At 29.4% G+C, this 18,493-nt stretch overlaps 2 protein-coding genes across 3 annotated transcripts; both read left to right on the top strand.

Moving 5' to 3' along the window:
• Window positions 1-268: 268 nt before the first annotated feature.
• On the top strand, window positions 269-10,900 carry LOC113391634 (O-acyltransferase like protein-like). Its single transcript, XM_026627665.2, has 13 exons — window positions 269-562; window positions 920-1,187; window positions 1,350-1,538; window positions 2,403-2,482; window positions 3,667-3,860; window positions 4,398-4,512; window positions 6,572-6,786; window positions 6,908-7,101; window positions 7,363-7,498; window positions 8,872-9,058; window positions 9,443-9,585; window positions 10,440-10,548; window positions 10,631-10,900. Exons 1-13 carry the CDS (start codon window positions 367-369, stop codon window positions 10,867-10,869), a joined length of 2,265 nt encoding a protein of 754 aa, XP_026483450.2. The 5' UTR covers window positions 269-366; the 3' UTR covers window positions 10,870-10,900.
• Window positions 10,901-13,803: 2,903 nt separating this feature from the next.
• On the top strand, window positions 13,804-18,188 carry LOC113403840 (facilitated trehalose transporter Tret1-like). Of its 2 annotated transcripts, XM_026644466.2 has the most exons (9): window positions 13,804-13,941; window positions 14,811-14,920; window positions 15,003-15,122; window positions 15,331-15,486; window positions 15,829-15,996; window positions 16,085-16,217; window positions 16,330-16,559; window positions 17,600-17,794; window positions 17,925-18,188. In XM_026644466.2, the coding sequence occupies exons 1-9, from the start codon at window positions 13,875-13,877 to the stop codon at window positions 18,171-18,173; spliced, it is 1,428 nt and encodes a 475-aa protein (XP_026500251.2). In that variant the 5' UTR covers window positions 13,804-13,874; the 3' UTR covers window positions 18,174-18,188. The 2 variants fall into 2 exon arrangements, with proteins under 2 accessions (XP_026500251.2, XP_064072042.1); XM_064215972.1 differs by lacking the exon at window positions 15,331-15,486.
• The last annotated feature ends 305 nt before the right edge of the window (window positions 18,189-18,493 follow it).

Raw genomic sequence — 18,493 nt, 5'->3', positions numbered from 1 at the left:
AATAAAATAGAAGAGAATGTATATATATTACGAACATTTTACTATTCCAAGTTAAGATCTCCAATTCGTCATTGAATTCATCATTTAAATATTGAATAAGAATGGTTTTTACGATAATACTTGGAATTCACCTGATTTTATCAAAATCGCTAATTTTATCTAGATCTTCACGTGAAATAATAACTTTAGCCGATAAATACAGTATTCGCTTGATTAGATAAATTATTGTCAATTAAAACAATAAATAATGTAAGAGATCACGATTTTAAAAAATGGGACTTATTATAAGAAAGTTCTTCGGTGAAGTAACATCATAGTAATGTGTATTATATATTCGTAGAAATATTTAAGTGTTGTGTTATTAAAATGAATTTATTTAATTATTTATTATTTTTATTTGGTGGAGTACTATTTTGTGTGAGTGCACAACTTGTTATAGACGAGAATACACCAAAACAACTATTCGACGAAGAACTTTATAAGAAAGTAATCGATCATGAAGAATGTCGGAGACAAGTGACATATCTGATGCAACCAGATCAATTTTCGCTTTTGGGCCGCTGTAAGTGACAATTACATAGATATAGGTTTATTACTATGTTATGTAAAGCTAGCTCCGGTTATTTTGTCTTTTTTCAAAATAACACACGAATTCTTAATTATACTCAGTATCATTCATTAATTAATTTACGGGTAATTAATTATAATACAATGATTGATCAAAAGTGCCGTGTGTTAGAAATGCTATAATATATATAAAATTTGGAAAACGAATGCCTCGTGTAATCTTTGATTCTTTTATGGAACATGGAAACCGTTGTTATAATCGATAATAATCTGACTATTATTTCAGCTAAATATATTCACTATTCAAATATTTTATTAATATACCCATTTACAATTTGTGTTTCATTTTCAGTCTTAGATGCAGGAATACGATTCCCAAGAGGGTTTTTCATGTTAAGTGTTACGGATTTAGGCAACTATCATCAATGCCTTGATATAAACGAAGAAGTCGAAGATATGAAAATAGAAGGAAAATACTATTTAATCGATATACCATTCAATCAAACGTTTCACCTTCCCTTCTTAAATCAAAATACATCAAATATATCAAATAGAAAAATAGTAGGTTTTAAGAGTATTATCAACGAGGTTCAACAATTTGTAGAAATCGATACTGAATCGTAAGCAATTTTTTTACAATATTTGTTTTGCTTTTAAACTCTCATTTTGTTCTTTTCATTCTTTGTTGTTATTTATTGGAATTCATATGATTTTTATAGGACAAAAATAGCTTAAATTTCATCAATGGTATCGTGAAATTTGAAGTTTAATCCGTTTTACAGATTAAATCCTGAAAATCCTTTGGTATTAGCGTCAATAAGAGTAGCCGTATGTGTTCCAAAACCTTGCACCACACAAGAATGGATTAGCACACTGATTTTTAACGTAACTGCAATTGGATTCCAATATGAAGAAATTTTCTGTCGTCTACCAAACGATAAGCCATGGATCACTGTCGATTACGTTGCTATGTAAGTGTAACTTTTAAATCATAATCACTTAAATATAATTTATTATTCTAGATAACTACTGTTTTACTACTATAAATTATATAACCATAATATTATTGAAGTCGTAAGTAAATATTACGTTTTCGTATTGATAATGACGTCACCGATATTTCATGTTGATAAATATATTAGAAAGGAAATAGACGATTATTAACTACATAACGACGCTTATCGTTTGAAGATTGTAGTATTTTTATATAAAGTATTTGAAGAAAAGAAGTTTATGCCAGTTCTTGTATAAATAACTTTGCAGAATTATCAAGCGGCTTTTGATTTGAAAACAAATTGGTCAATAAAATTCAATGACTTTCGTATCACAAGCTCTACGTAATTAGATATTATTAAATTTTATTATTCCATTTTGTTTATAATTTCGCAATTATAATCGCACATAAATAATCCCGTAAGGCTTTTTCAGATAATGGACTTAAAATTACGCATTAAATTTCCCAACATATAATTAATCTATAAGTTAACATTTTCGACATATTATTCTATTTTATATTCGTGATTGACTTTTGAGTAAATATTTTTTCGTGTAGCTGTTTCTAGTTACTTTTTTTCAATAGTAGCGGTTTTATCAATAAATTATTTTATCAAACTAATAACATTAGCTACAATGCGTAGAAGAAAAGTCCTTCAACATCGGATGTATTGTAGGGGGCTACTTTGCAATCCCAATATTAATTTATGTACTATGAAACTAGTGAGGAACATTGTATTGGTGATAAATTTCACATTAGTAATCATTTCCATTTCTATCATCAGCACATTATAACCGAATAATTAATATTTTTTTACAATAATTTCCGTTTTATTTTCTAGCGGAGTCTTTGGGTTCCTGGGATTAATTACTTTACTCAGTACACTTTATGACGTCAATCACATACTCATAAAGAAAAGAGGTATGGATGATTTTAAATGTATTTCTTCCTACTGATAGCAGTTCGTAAATTTCGATAAGTTTATTACACACATAAAAATGTCTATTGCCCTCCGATAAAAAATTCTGCTAAATATTCTTTTTATAACGTTTTATATAAAAAAGAACTACTTCTTTTTGCGGCTTCCAATTTATTAAAAAGATTATTTACTTATTGAGATTCGGAAAAATAAAAATAAATAAGAAGGTCTTTTATATAAAAAATGTAAGGTGCCTTTTGTCTTTCATTCATGATGTCTGGTAAAACGACTATCTACTAGGTCGACAAGGTGACCACACTAAGAATGAATGGCTTTATATTTTTTTTTTCAATGTCTTAAACTATTTTAAATTATGATTTTGGAATATAAACAAAAAAAATATTTTGGCTCTGAATTAATTCATGTGCGACTTAATGAATGGTTAATATTTCTTACAGCAACAAAGCCTGTTATTGACTGGGCGGTAGTGACCACCATGGCTCATTCACACGTTTGCCTACCAATATAATTCCAAAAAAAAAAAAAAAACAAATCATTCACATCCTCTCTGTATGTGATCGATTGACATCATTAATATTTTTAAAACATTTTATCGGATGTAGATATCGACTTAGATGGGAATTAATTATTCAAAATTGATATTGCACATATTATATTGAAAAAAAAATAAAAAATAGATTATAAAACAGAAGACAAACGAACCGCTATTAAAAATGTGCGTCTTTAACACAAATGTTGCGTATTGTGTTTTCATAAAGAATAACACTTTGTGATATCTCTAAGTAAATTAACACTTTATAATTATTTGGAATTTCATTTGTTTTGTAATTCCAGCATTGTGTTTTAGTCATCTATTATTAAATTAAAAAATTGACTGAAATACCGATAAAAGATAAAAACGATTTAAAACTATCGGTCTTTTTTATTTATCTTGATAATAATCTTTATAATATAACAATCGTTACCGTTACTATTTTTAGAAAACAATTGTTCATAATAATCAACCTTATTATAATATTATGTAAGATTGTATCGACTTGGAAATATTTATCGAAATGTTGATAGGATAAGAGAAGACCACTAAAAAAGACTACCTGTAATACAATATGATATATTGTTAGTTTTCAAAAATAATGATATATTATACGTTTTATTTCATTTTCAGAACCAAAAAAAGCAAACATCTTCTACCGTACCTTCTCCGTTTACACAAATACCCGACGACTTTTGACTTTTGCTCCTAGTTCTAACGCTTTAGAATGTTTGGACGGCATAAGATCAATATCAATGATGTGGGTTGTCATTGGTCATACATTTTCTATGTACAATTTTAATGCTGATCTTAGTGAAAGTTTGAATGTAAGAAGACTATTTATACTTTTTTAAATGTGTGTTGTGGACTGTGGTTATAAACGGTCTTAAAAATTTAACCTTCTCTGCTTATGAAAGCGGCTGTTTTTTATGTTTGTTACCGCTAATCTCTGTCATTTACGAAACCATTTGAAAAATATTTTTTGATTGGCAATGTTCGTTTGGTACCATTGAAATTTGAACGAAAACTTTTAAGGCGGTGGTTTTATTTGTTAAGAATTTAAATGATTCATTTCTAAATGCTTGACTTTTTATTACAATAAAGATCATTCGAAGTGAATAAATAGCCTAGTGATTAGAGCACGTGCTCTGAAGGAAAACATTGTAAGGAATAAACTCTAAGCTTTCTCCACAAAAAAATGTACTTGTACTGTACCCAGCAGTTGTACTTGTACAGGCTATTTAAATTAATAGTATAAAAGTCAAGATTACAATACTAAACAAAATATATCATATAATATCAGAGTTTATAATTAATTTGATCGTTTCCCTATATTATACTAAAATAGTATTTATTTATTTTAGTGGTTAACATCTGGTGAAGCAGTATGGATCTCGACGGGTCTTTTCACAGTGGATACATTCTTCTTTATGGCTGGTCTCCTGCTGGTTTATACATCTGTAGGAAGAATGACTGGAGGTAATTTTTCGTCTACGATAATTGTTTAACAGCTAATAAGTATATTTCAGTTGCTGAAATAACTTGTTATTTTTGTATATTTGATGGATGACAAACGTCACATAAAATGTCTGAAATATTTTTTTAACCTTTCTCTTTCATATTTCGCAGTTGGATATTGCAATATTTATGAAATATTTATTTTTAAAATTTAACTTCTAGACTCACCAATATTTTCAACCACTTTATTTTCAGTGCAATTACCCTCACGATTGATAAATACATTTTTAATCTTCTTTTATGCTTCCTTATCAATTTTATTGTTCTTTTTTTGTTTAGAGGTTTAAAATAACTTACTTAAATGACAAGAGCTAATTTTCTTCTTTCTTCGCTTCCAATGTAGCCATTTGGTTTGCCAAAGTTCATAATCTAAATATTCTGTGGATTCTAAAAATTAGGTCGGTATTATGTTATCGAATACGTTACATAATTCATCAAATTAATTTAAGTAATTAAATTACAAGTGGTTTAATTTTGATTGAGGAAGCTTTCGAAGTAGGAAAGTTTGTTTTGAGGAAATATAAAAAATGTTACAGTTTTAAAAGTCGGAATAATAAAAATGATTTTAACATAATATTAGACATTCAAAATTAACAACTTCAAACGGTGTTCAAGGTTCAAGGTACAATACAAATCAAATCAAATTAAATCAAAATACGTATTATTATAGAATGGTTTTGCAAATACTTTTGAATCGCCATTTATACAAACCAACCGTTCGGATTGTAAAGTCAAGTCTCCGAGGAAGAACCGTGAATAAACTCAGTGGTTACTCTTTTCCAACATTTGAAATACAAAGTTATGTCAATTAAATTGAATTAAATTTACCAAAGTTCACTACGAAATTTTTATCCACTAAATTAACTAATTTATATAAAGCCATAAAAATAATTACTAAAATAAATACTAGTCGTAGTCAATTTTTAAAAATTACGATGCGATAATTCGTTAGGAAATTTAAATATGTAATATCGTATCCGATTTATTACCGAAGTCGTGGTTACAATTATTATAAAATTAAAAATGGCTTACATGCAGGTGACCATCAATACGTATCAATTAATCAAGATAATCATAATCTAAATTATTAATTAAAATAATTTTTACTTTGTTTTGATCAAATATATTATATCTGATTATATCTTACATAAAATTAAATTATATTAAAGGTCCAAGAGTTGACGACAATTTTAGTACAATATGATTTGTGAGAGGTTTTGAAGTAAAATCAATACGAGCGATTAAGTCCAGTTCATAAAGAACCTACGTGGCATGAACTCTCTCCGTATATATGCATGGATCAGCGCTTTTTGTAAGCAAAATACTAAATTGTTCATGAATATCTAGCTTAATACCGTAAATTAACAATAAATTAAGCGATATGTTATAAGTCGCCAAATTATCTAATAACTATCAAACAACTTGCAATAGATTATTTAATTATATACACGTACGTCCCTTAGAAACCATAGAAACTATCGTTCAGTTACTACTAACTACGTCTACTTCATTATTCCCTTTAACATCTGAAGGCTTAAAAAATAATTACACTAGAATATTGCTCGCTAGCTCCCTAACCTTTACAACAATTCATTGGGCGTCATACTGATTATTTATTTGTAAATAGGCTAATTTTATCTCATGAAAACTGATAATTTTTTTAAGACATTTAATACAACTGTTATATTGTTTTATGATGTTGGTTGTCGGACGAGCAAATGGGCCACCTGATGGTAAGTGGACACCACCGCCCATAGACAAGGGCGTTGTAAGAACTATTAACCATTCCTTACATCGCCAATGCGCTACCAACCTAGGAAACTAAGATGTTATGTCCCCTGTGTCTGCAGTTACACTGACTCATTCACCTTTCAAACTAGAATATAACAATATTGAGTACTGGTGTTTGTCGTTAGAATATCTGATGAATGAGTGGTACTTATCCCGAGGGGCTTGCACAAAGCACTAAGTGTTATAATATTTAATTTCGTTTTTAAATTCAAGTAAATATTTTTTACAGTTCAACTCCTGAAGCGTCTCCATGTTTTCTATCTCAACCGGCTTCTAAGAATGTTCCCGTTGGTAGCAGCGCTTGTACTTCTAGAAGCTTCGGTATTCCATCGTATAGGAGATGGCCCGTATTGGGTTCACGTTTCGAATAATGTCCAGGCCTGTAGAAGCTTTTGGTGGTCTACATTGTTACACATCCAAAACTATGTGAATCCAGACCATATGGTTAGTTATTAATTTCTTAAACTCTGCATTTAATTGATTTTGACTGATTGATTTTAAATATTTTTATACCTAAATATTTCCATATAAGCGCCACAAATAAAAATAAAATATTTTCTCCTAGTGCATCCAACACTCATGGTATATAGCCATAGATATTCAACTACACATCGTGTCGCCCATTATTCTATTTTGGGTGCTCCATAAAAAGAGGCGATACGCCTGGTCAGCTCTAATAACTGCTCTTTTGGCAATCGTAGTCGCTTCAACTGTATGGAACTTCATTATGGAAATGCCTTCGAGTAACATGTCACTTGTGTAAGTTTTGTATATTGTATATTTTTTTAAAGAAAATCTATTTTAACTATTAACTGTAGATATATAGATAATATTAATATATTTACTATATCAATCAGAAAAGAGATAAGATGATACACAAAAAAAAGTCAAGTCAAAATTTGATAATATCTTACCGGTTGTCGTTTGATTAGCCGAATGTTAGACGTTTGGACGTTTTGTAAAACCAAGTTTATTGTTTATATTAATGTTTCGAATGATTTTTAATTTTTTTATTTTCAGTCGTCTAGATGAACAGGCCTATTATATGAATAATTACTACGTAACCGCATGGACCCGTGGAGCTCCGTTCTTTGTCGGAATGATAGTTGGCTACGTGCTAAATATATACAAAGGCAGAAATATTAAGTTGAATACGGTAAGTTCACATACGTAAATACCAAAATTTTGGCAAAACAGCGTTTCGGCTTACTTTAAGTACAGAGTAAATAAATTCTCCAACAGCGAATTTAATTACTTACTATTAAACAAAAACAATGGTTAAATAAAATTGTGATATATTCATTTGATTTATATTATTTTGGTACTATTATTATTTTCACAATTATTTTTCACTATTATATATACAATATATGTAATAATATGTCTCGATATACGTACGTTGTGTGTACCCAAATGAATATTCTTAACTTGTAGTCTACCTTTTATAGAAGTCAAATAATATAATATTACATTAATTAAATAATAATTTTCATTTAAATCTTTAAATTTTGAAGTTATAAAAACATCATCACCTATTTATGTACACGTAAATAATCCACTTTTCCAAATATAGTAACCTAGAGATAATGATCTTTATATCGCATAATTGCATGTATAATTTTATTTTCATGAAATATTATGAATCATTAAATTTATCAAGATGTCTATCGATGAAATAATCATGCATTGTAACGAAAAAATTGTAATGAATAACCAATATATTTACAACTCACGCTTCATCAGATTACATCTGATTGATAATATTGTAGTCCGTCTGCGACATCACTTATCAACAAAGCTAAAAATATAATAAACTTACCATTTAATATTATAAGTAAAACTGACACTGTGAAATATTTAATTCGTTTAATTAAAAGACTCCGAGTGTCCATGACTTAGTTGAGAGTATAAATATAACAGAAACATTTTCATTGTATATATTAATTTTTCGAGCATTATAGCTTTAACCAACACAATCAATTGGATGTCAAATATACGGGATGCACTTTGGGTAGCATCCAAAAAATTCTAACTTAGGTACAGCTCATCCAAATTACAAATATCACTTCGTTTCAATGTTTTTATTGTTTTAAAATGATTATTTATTAAACTGACATTACGAGCTACAGTAAAATGAATAATTGAGTAATTGCAAAAACCGCTATGATTACCAAAATCGAATATTAATTCCTAATTTATTTATCATTTATTGTATAATCTAGTACCTATTAAGCAATACATCGTGTTCATTAAGGTTTTATTAATATAAGATTAATATGTATTAATAGGCATGGCTTAAAGTACCTGCTGAATCTATTGTATAAACGCATACCTTGTCACAGTAAAGATGTTATGTCAGAATTTTGGAGTTACCACTTGTCACGTGATGGTGAATTTTTTATAAGTGAAAAAAGCAAACTTAACCATGAAATTTAAAGAATCCCTTTTTTCACTGACAAAAATTGAAAAATCAGATCATTCCAAAACTACCTGATTATATAAAAACAAAAATTTTATTGTTTGTTCCAGGGCTTTGTAATGACATCCTGGTTGATTGCTCTCGGTATGATTGCAGTATGTTTCTACATGTCATATGTAATTATGCAGTTAGATTGGGACAACCAAGTCGGGGACAGTCTGTTTAACTCATTCATGAGAGTTATATGGTCGATAGGATTGAGCTGGATTGTCTTTGCCTGTGTTAAAGGATATGGAGGTAAGAACAATTACTAAACACTTAAATAAATCAACATAAATAACAAAAAATCCAATTCTCCAGTTTTACTTATCATTTCAACCATCGATTCGGAAGGCATTATCTAGATCTAGATCTATATAAGGAAGGTGGACTTAATTTGCATGATTCATTGAGATTTGAAATGCATGCTTGCACACTTCGACAAATTCGATATAAATTTCCAATAGAAGCATTGTGTAAAGTAAAAGTAAAATAATCCTGTAAGTGTCCTACTGCTGGGAGACCTCTTAAGACCTCTTCTCCCTTTGAGAACAAGGTTAAAGCACGAAATTTAATTTTTACCGTATACCTTATATGAAGTATATTCATAAAACAGTTACGTTAACAATATACAATTTTCAGGTCCAATAAACTGGTTTTTATCACTCAGTATGTGGAAATTGCCCGCTCGTATATCCTTCGCGATGTACCTTTACCACTATCCAATCTCCTTTGTAATAGCAGGAATGCAAGTAACACCTACCTATTTCACAGTGGCAGGAAGGGTAAGTGTTGAATTCACTAATACAAAACATTAGAAATTAGCAAAATACGAGTATATAGTCTTAACATTTACACTTCGATATGAAGTTTGTTGATTTTTTTTTCTGATTGTATAGGTTATTTTGTTCTATACTTAATAAATAAAGCAAGAATATTTTGTAAGAAAAAAGGAAAAAATATATACAGGGTTATTGGTAATTCGACGTATTCCCGTTAGGAGGTGATAAGGATGACTATTTGCGATAATTTTAACCCCCATATGCATGATACAAAAGTGAACCATTTTTGAGTTATCGCGTTTTTTAGATTTTTTCAAAATAAGTCAAAAATGCAACTTCAAAAATTTATTTTAAAAAAAGTATCAATTAAAATCTACTTTTTTCTTCTGATTTATAAAAATGCTTAAACACTGGATATTTTTCAATATTTAAACAATAATTATCAGTCCAAATTTAAAAATGCGAGACGGAAAACGATATTATTTCAATATTTTTTTTATTTTTTTCCATCAAATATGCCTGAAAAACAAAAAAAATCATTATGAAACTTGTTTGGCAGATTATTTTAAAAACATAATCGTTTACTTAGCTTTCCGAAAATGTATAAAAACTAGGAATTTATTTCAAAGCAATCGAAATAAAATGATCAGAAAGGACGCTGGTGGAAATTCGTATTCGAACATGACCGAATTCGTACTAAAGGTCGCTCTTTAAAATTCCCAGAAAATTGAATTAAAATAATACCAATAATCCTGTATAATTGACCTCAATGATATTCATAGCCTTACCCACTAGTTAGGATTCTGGCTTGTGATATTCAATTATTTAAAATTAATTTTACTCTTTTGTCTTTATAGATATATGACTTTATGGCTCTCTTCATGTTGTCATTCATCGTGTCATTCGCCGTGACAGTAGTGATTGACGCACCTTTCTCAGTATTCATCAAAATATTAATGGGAGGAGGTAAGTAATTTATGACAAAATAAAAAAAATATTTTCGATTTCATTTACATTTTAACCAATCATTTATTTTTCCGACACACAGGTCAAAGAAAACCTCAAGCTAAAATAGAAAATGGTGACGGTTCCTCAAAAGCTGGTCCAATTCCTGATAAGAACGTAGCTGATCTAGAAAGGAAGATGATTAATAATGACCAAAATCTGGTTAAGAATATCATACATTTGGAGAAAAATGGGTCAAATTACGATAAAAATGGGGCTTTGGACAGAATAGAAGTATTGGGGGAATCGTTGCCACCGAGTAAAGAAAGTTCGAGATTTTAAGAATTCTTCAAAAATGAAAAGAAAACATTAAGATTTGTTATAACTTTAACGCGTCATTTACCTTTGTAGTTATACAGGTAATCTCATATTTATCCCGAATATGAGAAAACGTAACACGTTTATACGTACATATGTCCATAGCAATAATAAATTGCCGAGTTGCCGAGCCTCTTTACTGATTTAAATAGATCATGACCATGTAATGGGTATTTTAGCCATACGTTTTTTTGTCCTTCTCTAGTACTTCTCTAACCAACAACATAATATCGTGAAGATTTTTCGGAATATAATTAAACTCAACAATTTCAAGCGATTGTATATATTCTTATTATAATTAAAGCTTAAAGATAAGCAGTTTTGTAATCTTAACAATAAAGTTGAATATTACATGGAGTAAGATTATTAAGGCACTATATTAATTTAAGGTAATCTCAATAAGTTATGACTATAGATTTTTATTTTTGTATGATATTGTAAATATAATTATTTTAATTAAATCTTGTAAGTTATTTTTTTCATTTTTAGTCAACTATTTTGTGATATTTACAGAAATATTCCTGCATATAAATCTATCATTATCTAAAATAATTTATGTAGTAAATATTATAACAATACATGATCTAAATATTTTTACAAGCATTTTAATGTAATTTTGAAACCATCAAAACAAAAACAATGAGAGAAGATGTTCACACATTTTTGGTGCTGAGTACAGTAAAATCTACTAAAACTTAGTATTTGAGAAGTACATTTTTTAAATGATTATATATCACATACATTTGCGATAAAAGACTAGACACTTTATTTCTACTATTAAATACTACCTAACCCGACAGACGCTGTCCTGTACTATCTATGCATTCAATTCTCACTAGATATAGATATAGATATATTTGCAATACCTGTTTGACTAAAGCTCTTAAGTTTCTGAAAATGTCCAATTTTCTGCGCCTTTTTCTTAATTGTTGTTTCCGTAAAACGCTTCTTCAAAGTATTAGAAAAAATTGAATTAAATCTGTGGTCGTTTCCAATTTATAGCTTTACCGAGGGAAATAGCGATTCATTCATACGAGTATATAGAAATATTAAAAATCAAAATATATAAAAGCGAAATACCACTCACGGATTAATCACGAAATCTCAGAAACTAAGTATAATACCTACAAACTAGATATTTAGCAGGTAGGTTCCTTATAGGGTGTAGACATTCGCTAAGATTTTACAAAACTCCACTCCTAAGGTGATAAAACGGGGGTTGGAAGTTTATTTTTTATAAATTTCGCGAGGGTAAAGCCGCAGGTTCAGCTAGTATTAGACAAATCAAATCAGTTTTAGTGGTTTTTAATATTAAGCTATTATTTATCTTTAAGGTATCGCTGTCAGCGACTACTTTAACTTGCAAAGCTTTATACAAAAAATACCTACATTAATACGTAATTCATCAGATTTTCTTCTTAAAGGCCTTTAAGAAGGAAATCTGATAAACCTACAGGTAATGTGCCGCCTATGAATTATCAATAGCAATTACATGAATATACGTATTTAGTATATTATTTATTTACCGATAATTATTGTATGATTATAAAAATTAAAAGAGAAACAATGTTCCGATAAAAATATTTTTTAACGCATTAATAAAAAGTCCAGCGTTAATCATTCCAAACTCACTACAACATTTTATTACAAACATTATGCAATACTTATAAATGTTTTTGGTGGTAGGACTATGTGCAAGCCCATCTGGGTAGGTATCACGTACTCATTATTCTACCGCCAAGTAGCAGTACTCAGTACTAAGCAGTGAGCCAGTGTAACTATAGGCACAAGGGACATACGTACCATCTTAGTTCCATGGTTAGTGGCGCATTGAGGATGTATGGAATAGTAAATATTTCGTACAGCGCCATTGTCTACGGGCTGTGGTGACCACATACCATCAGTTCAACCATTAATTACCTACGTGTCTCACAAATATATATATATGCAATACGAGATATATTTTACGATTTTTAAATAAATTTAATGTAATTTACATGATGTTTAAAAAAACAAGAAGTTTATAACTTTAGTACTAGATACCTGGTTATCGATAATTGTTCAAATTAAAATTATAATTGGGTTATGGATATAAAACTTAATATACATAAATGTATACCTTATTATATTATGAAAAATATACCTACTTATTTCATTAAGATTTCTGATTGCGGAGTTCTTTTCTCCGGTTCTTCTCAGGTCTGCGGTATTTCTTTTCAAACAATGATTACTCATACTGAATTATCATTTTGGCTTAACTTTCACTAACGAATATTTATTTGATGATTATCTTTTATTAGGTATAATTTTCGTTCTTACACATTTGGGCGTCGAGCGTCCCGGAACGGTCACATTTTTTATAATACGTAGAATTCAATTAAAAGTATACATTACAAAACATAACACCAGGCTGGACCATTGATTATATACATATATTGTTATTGTACTTTGACGATTTAATGCAACAAAATATGAATACAGTAATATTAATACTTATTTTTTATTCATTCATCTTTGGATCTATAGATTGGAAATTTCAAACAATGTTTACAAGGCAATTACAGATTGCGACCAATCATAGATATATAAGAATCGTTATGGTCAATTAAAATCAATTTGTTGGAAACAGACGACAGAGTATTTTTGTGTACCAATTATTATTATTGTGTGTACAGAGCGCGTGATAGGACTCATTATACTATATATTTATATCGTATCTGAAGTAAATTTAAGAGTAGCCTTAATTTATATAATTATTTTAGTATTTTTAGAAAATTATCATGTCTATATTTTTATCCGTGCCAAATAAATGTAGTATTAGATTATTTGATTTTTGAAGAGCGAGTGTATAAACTTAGTTGATGGTCTTTCAACGCAACTATGTATTTCAAATTCCTTTAAGTCGAGTTCAAGTTGGATTTTTTTTATTAGTACTATAATTTTGCTATGGTGTCATATCGTGATACATAATGAAAAGATTTTATAGAATATTCAACGAAGGCAGCAAGATCAATCAAATAATATGTGCAATTTTAAGTAAGTATATATATAATATAAATTAGTTAATAGCTTCAGGATAGCTACGATAGGTCATATAGCATAGTCCCATTTAATTTATATTAAAAGAAGAATAGAACGAGGTAAGCTCACATAATTATAAGCTTACGTTTAAAAAACATTATCCCCAAAAATGTACACCAGTTCTCAAGATTATCGTAATAAAATCGTTGGAAATATGTATATAGCATCAGTTTATACCTAAAGTTGTGTTTTTAAATGAAAAAAAAAAGAATTTACGTTTATGTTCACAATTTATATTTTTAGAACATTTTGTTAGTGTTAGAAAAAACTTTTGTATATCATGTTGTTAAGCGTATCTTTTTATCCTTAATAGACCTTGTATTTTGATTCCAAATGGTAATGTTACTAGAATTATTGGCACAAAATAACTTTTGAGATGGCTATCTAATAAAACATAAATATTGTACGCTTATAACTTAATTTAAATAAAATTAATTATTCAATTTTACACTTTATAAATTCATTCTATCATCATCAAACTGTTACGTCTACGTTATCAATCTATTTAACGCACCAAATTAGTCGAAGAGATGGCACCGTATTTTATTTCCAAGTTATTTATATTTAAGAAATTCTCACAAACATAAATACACACACACTAACACGAGTCACGATATAGATGAAAACCAAACTGGATTAACAATATTAATATAAAATTAAAGATGATTTTGAACTTTTCTTTGTGAATACCAACTACTATTAAATTAAAGTGTATTAAACCATCAATTATATGGAGAGTTTTTGTTTATCCAAGTATGAATTCTATGCCACCTGTGGTCTTCTATTTTGCTATCTGATTAATAATTTGGTAATGGTACTTTCAGTAAACTTGCCTGTGTTTGCGTACGGGGCCAGCATTGGATGGATGTCGCCTATGACACTATTGCTCCAATCCAAAGACTCACCTAAGGTTGTACCCCTAACAGATACAGAGGTATTATTTTAAATATTGTTTTTAGTATTTAATCATTCTTTTGAAATTTACATGTTATAAATTTGAATTTTATTTTCTTCAGGTTTCATGGATGGCCTCAGTAGCATATTTGACATGTATACCAGGAAATATATTAATGGCATTTCTCGGGGACACAATTGGGAGAAAGAAAACTTTGCTTTTTATATCAGCTACAGGAGCTGTTAGTCATAGTTATTCTTTGTTAGGCAAAATTTTGATTTTCAAAACAAAATCACATGTAAACATTTGAAATATATATTATACAAAGCGATGTTATGTGGAACTTATTCACCCAAATAACTTCCAATCAGCTTGATGTTTTTTAAACTGTCTTTTTGTAAGTTTTGTGTTTTCATTGTTAACGGAACTAATATTCTTACATATTTAAGGCGAGCTGGATCCTATTGCTGTCGTCCATGGAAGTCTGGAGCTTTATTCTAGCGCGAGCTCTGGTCGGTATCACCATGTCAGGATGCTATGTCACGTGTCCTATTTACACGAAGGAAATCAGCGATGATAGTATACGAGGAGCTCTTGGATGTTTGGTTTGTTTATAAACATTCAATCAATTATTTTGTTTAAATGTTTTAGCATAACATTAAATCATGTAAACACATTTTAATTTTATTATTAATATAAATACTTTTTTTTATATTTATTTCAAAAGTGATCCAATCTAATAACCATGCCATAAACCAGCACAATGAACAAAAGATCGCGGTTTTTTCACATCTTGTTAATATTATTCTCTCAAAAACTTTAATTAACATGTTGTTTATTTTTGTAATAACGATTAAAAGATTCATTACGGTAATACCAAATTTAGCGCAATATGTAGTTACAACTTACTCATATGATATCTTATTTTGTTTTTAAATAATTTACAGATAATTTTATTTCATACAACCGGTAATTTATTTCTCTACATAATAGGAGATTTTTTGAGCTATCGAACTATTATTTGGATTTGCTTAGCTTTGCCAACTTTCCATCTCGTACTTTTTATGATGATGCCTGATTCTCCTTCTTATTTTGTAAAAACAGGTGAAGTTGAGGTATGTACTAAGTTCTTTATATTATTAAAAATAATTTTCGTTTGGATTAAATTTAGAAAAAATAAAGATTAGAGATTTTTAATTTCAGGAGGCAACACGTGTACTAGCTTGGTTGAGGTGCAAGAGAGAAGATGATATAACAATTAAAACTGAGCTTGAAGTAATAAAAAAAGAGCAAATAAACGATGAGGACAGCAATCGTTTTCTTTTAAAAGCTATAGGTTTGTAAACATTTTAAGAAAACATTATACTATTGGTATTTTTATAAGAAATAGATGATTTTATTCATATACATATTATATTTTAATTTTTAACGATTTATTCTATTTTCAGTAAAAGACAAAATTTTATCCAAAGCGTTTTATATTGCTATGATGGTAACACTTGCTCGTGAGATATGTGGTGCAGTACCAGTGCTGAACTTTGCTGGCGAAATATTTACATTCGCATCCAATAATTCCGATGCTATGTTGAGTCCTAATCAACAAGCGATGCTACTTGGAGCTGTTCAAGTTACTGGTTCGATACTTGCGTCATTGGTTGTAGAAAAGGCTGGAAGAAAGGTGATCTCCTAATATTAGAAATTCCAAATTATTTACTATATTGGTATTTTAGTATTGAGTGTTAACATAATTATTTTTGATTTTTTTTTAAATAACTGAGTAAAAATTAAATTAATTATTTGTATAACGTGTAAATGAATGGTCATAATGATTGCCTGAACCATTTCGACCACTGTGGTCAATGGTCGGTGGACTAGCCAGTTGCGTAGGTATGCAGGATATATATATACATAGTACATGAATGTGTACACTGATTCAGGTGGACTTTTATTCCCTTTCTCTCATAATCCGATGTGACGGCAAATCCAATACGACTAAAACGAAAATTTAGGCTTTACGTGCTTTCCGAGGCACGGGACTGTATACACTTCCAACTTCAGACTCCGGGCTGCTGCTGAGAATTCAATACAGAAACCGAATAACGTTTTCTATTGGCCCGACCTGTGATTTGAACCCAGGACCTCGAACCTGCGGTCATATATCTGCGACGAACGAGGCCATCATGCTAATGAATATATTTTCACTTAATAAATACATTAACACAAACATTATTAAAATACATTTGTATTTTAAAAGAGTTATTAAGCATCAGAAACGCGTAAAATAATTACCACTGACTTGATAAACTGTGATAATATATTAATTGGTCATTATTAGTTTTTTTATGTATGAATTAACAGCATTCTTTTACTTTTATTTACTTGGAGGTAGGGCTTTGTGCAAGCCCCTCTGGGTAAGTACCACCCACTCATCAGATATTCTACCGCAAAACAGCAGTATTCAGTATTGTTGTGTTCCGGTTTGAAGTGTGAGTGAGCCAGTGTAACTACAGGCACAAGGGACGTAACATCTTAGTTCCCAAGGTTGGTGGCGCATTGGTGATGTAAGGAATGGTTAATATTTCTTACAGTGCCCATCACCATCAGGTGGCCCATTTGCTCGTCCGCCTACCGATATCATAAAAAAAAATACTTAAAAACCTCATACTAAAATTTTTCACGCGTAAAGTGTTTCAATATTTGATATTTTCTTAATTTTAGGCATTACTTTCAATAACGTCACTTATATCTGGACTTAGTATGTGCGCTCTGGCTTCTTGGTTTGTCGCACGAGACTATGGAGCAAATACACCAAACTGGCTCCCTATAGTAACGTTATGTTTGTGCATTTTCTGCGATTCGTCTGGGTTACAGCCAATATCTATTGTTATCGCTGGAGAGATTTTTTCTTTTAAGGTATGGTAGACTTGACTTATCATATAATTAATAAGTTCTGACTTTTTTAAAAACCTATTAAAAAAATTCACAATTCGCCATCGTTTTTATAATGATAAAATCATTTTACAATAATATTAAAATTTTCCAGTATCGAGGAACTGTCATGGCCGTCACGATGTCAGCTGCATCTCTTGCTGATTTTCTTCAACTTCTTTTCTTTAAACCGCTGGCAAACTCTATTGGCATACACGTGGCATTTTACTTTTTTGGTATTGTATGCATATTGATGGCATTATACGTAGTCATTGTGATACCAGAAACCAAAGGAAGAAGCTTAGAAGATATTTATAAGAGTTTAGTTACTCGTAGAAGAATATTAAGAAATAACCTCAACTGATGCTTATGTTATGTACATTTTTTTATATAATGTCGTAATAATAGTTAGTGTACCAATACTTATGCAATGTTTATTTAATAAACTTGTAAGCATTACATACAATTATATAATACCTAAAATACTTTTAATATTAATTAATAAATAAATGTTAAACATGGTCTATAATTATTGTTGAATTTAATGAAAGACTATTAAAACCACAAAAACTAATTTCATAGATCAAAGACAGTCCAAAGATTAAGCCACATGCTTATATATTTTATTCTTTAAAAAATATAAGAAGTCCTATAAAAATGGAATGAAAGGAAGAGAAATATATA

Source organism: Vanessa tameamea, chromosome 10 (assembly GCF_037043105.1).
Source record: "Vanessa tameamea isolate UH-Manoa-2023 chromosome 10, ilVanTame1 primary haplotype, whole genome shotgun sequence".
NCBI lineage: Eukaryota > Metazoa > Arthropoda > Insecta > Lepidoptera > Nymphalidae > Vanessa > Vanessa tameamea.
The sequence above is the reverse complement of the archived record's forward strand: the minus strand, read 5'-3'. Positions and strand labels throughout refer to the sequence as shown.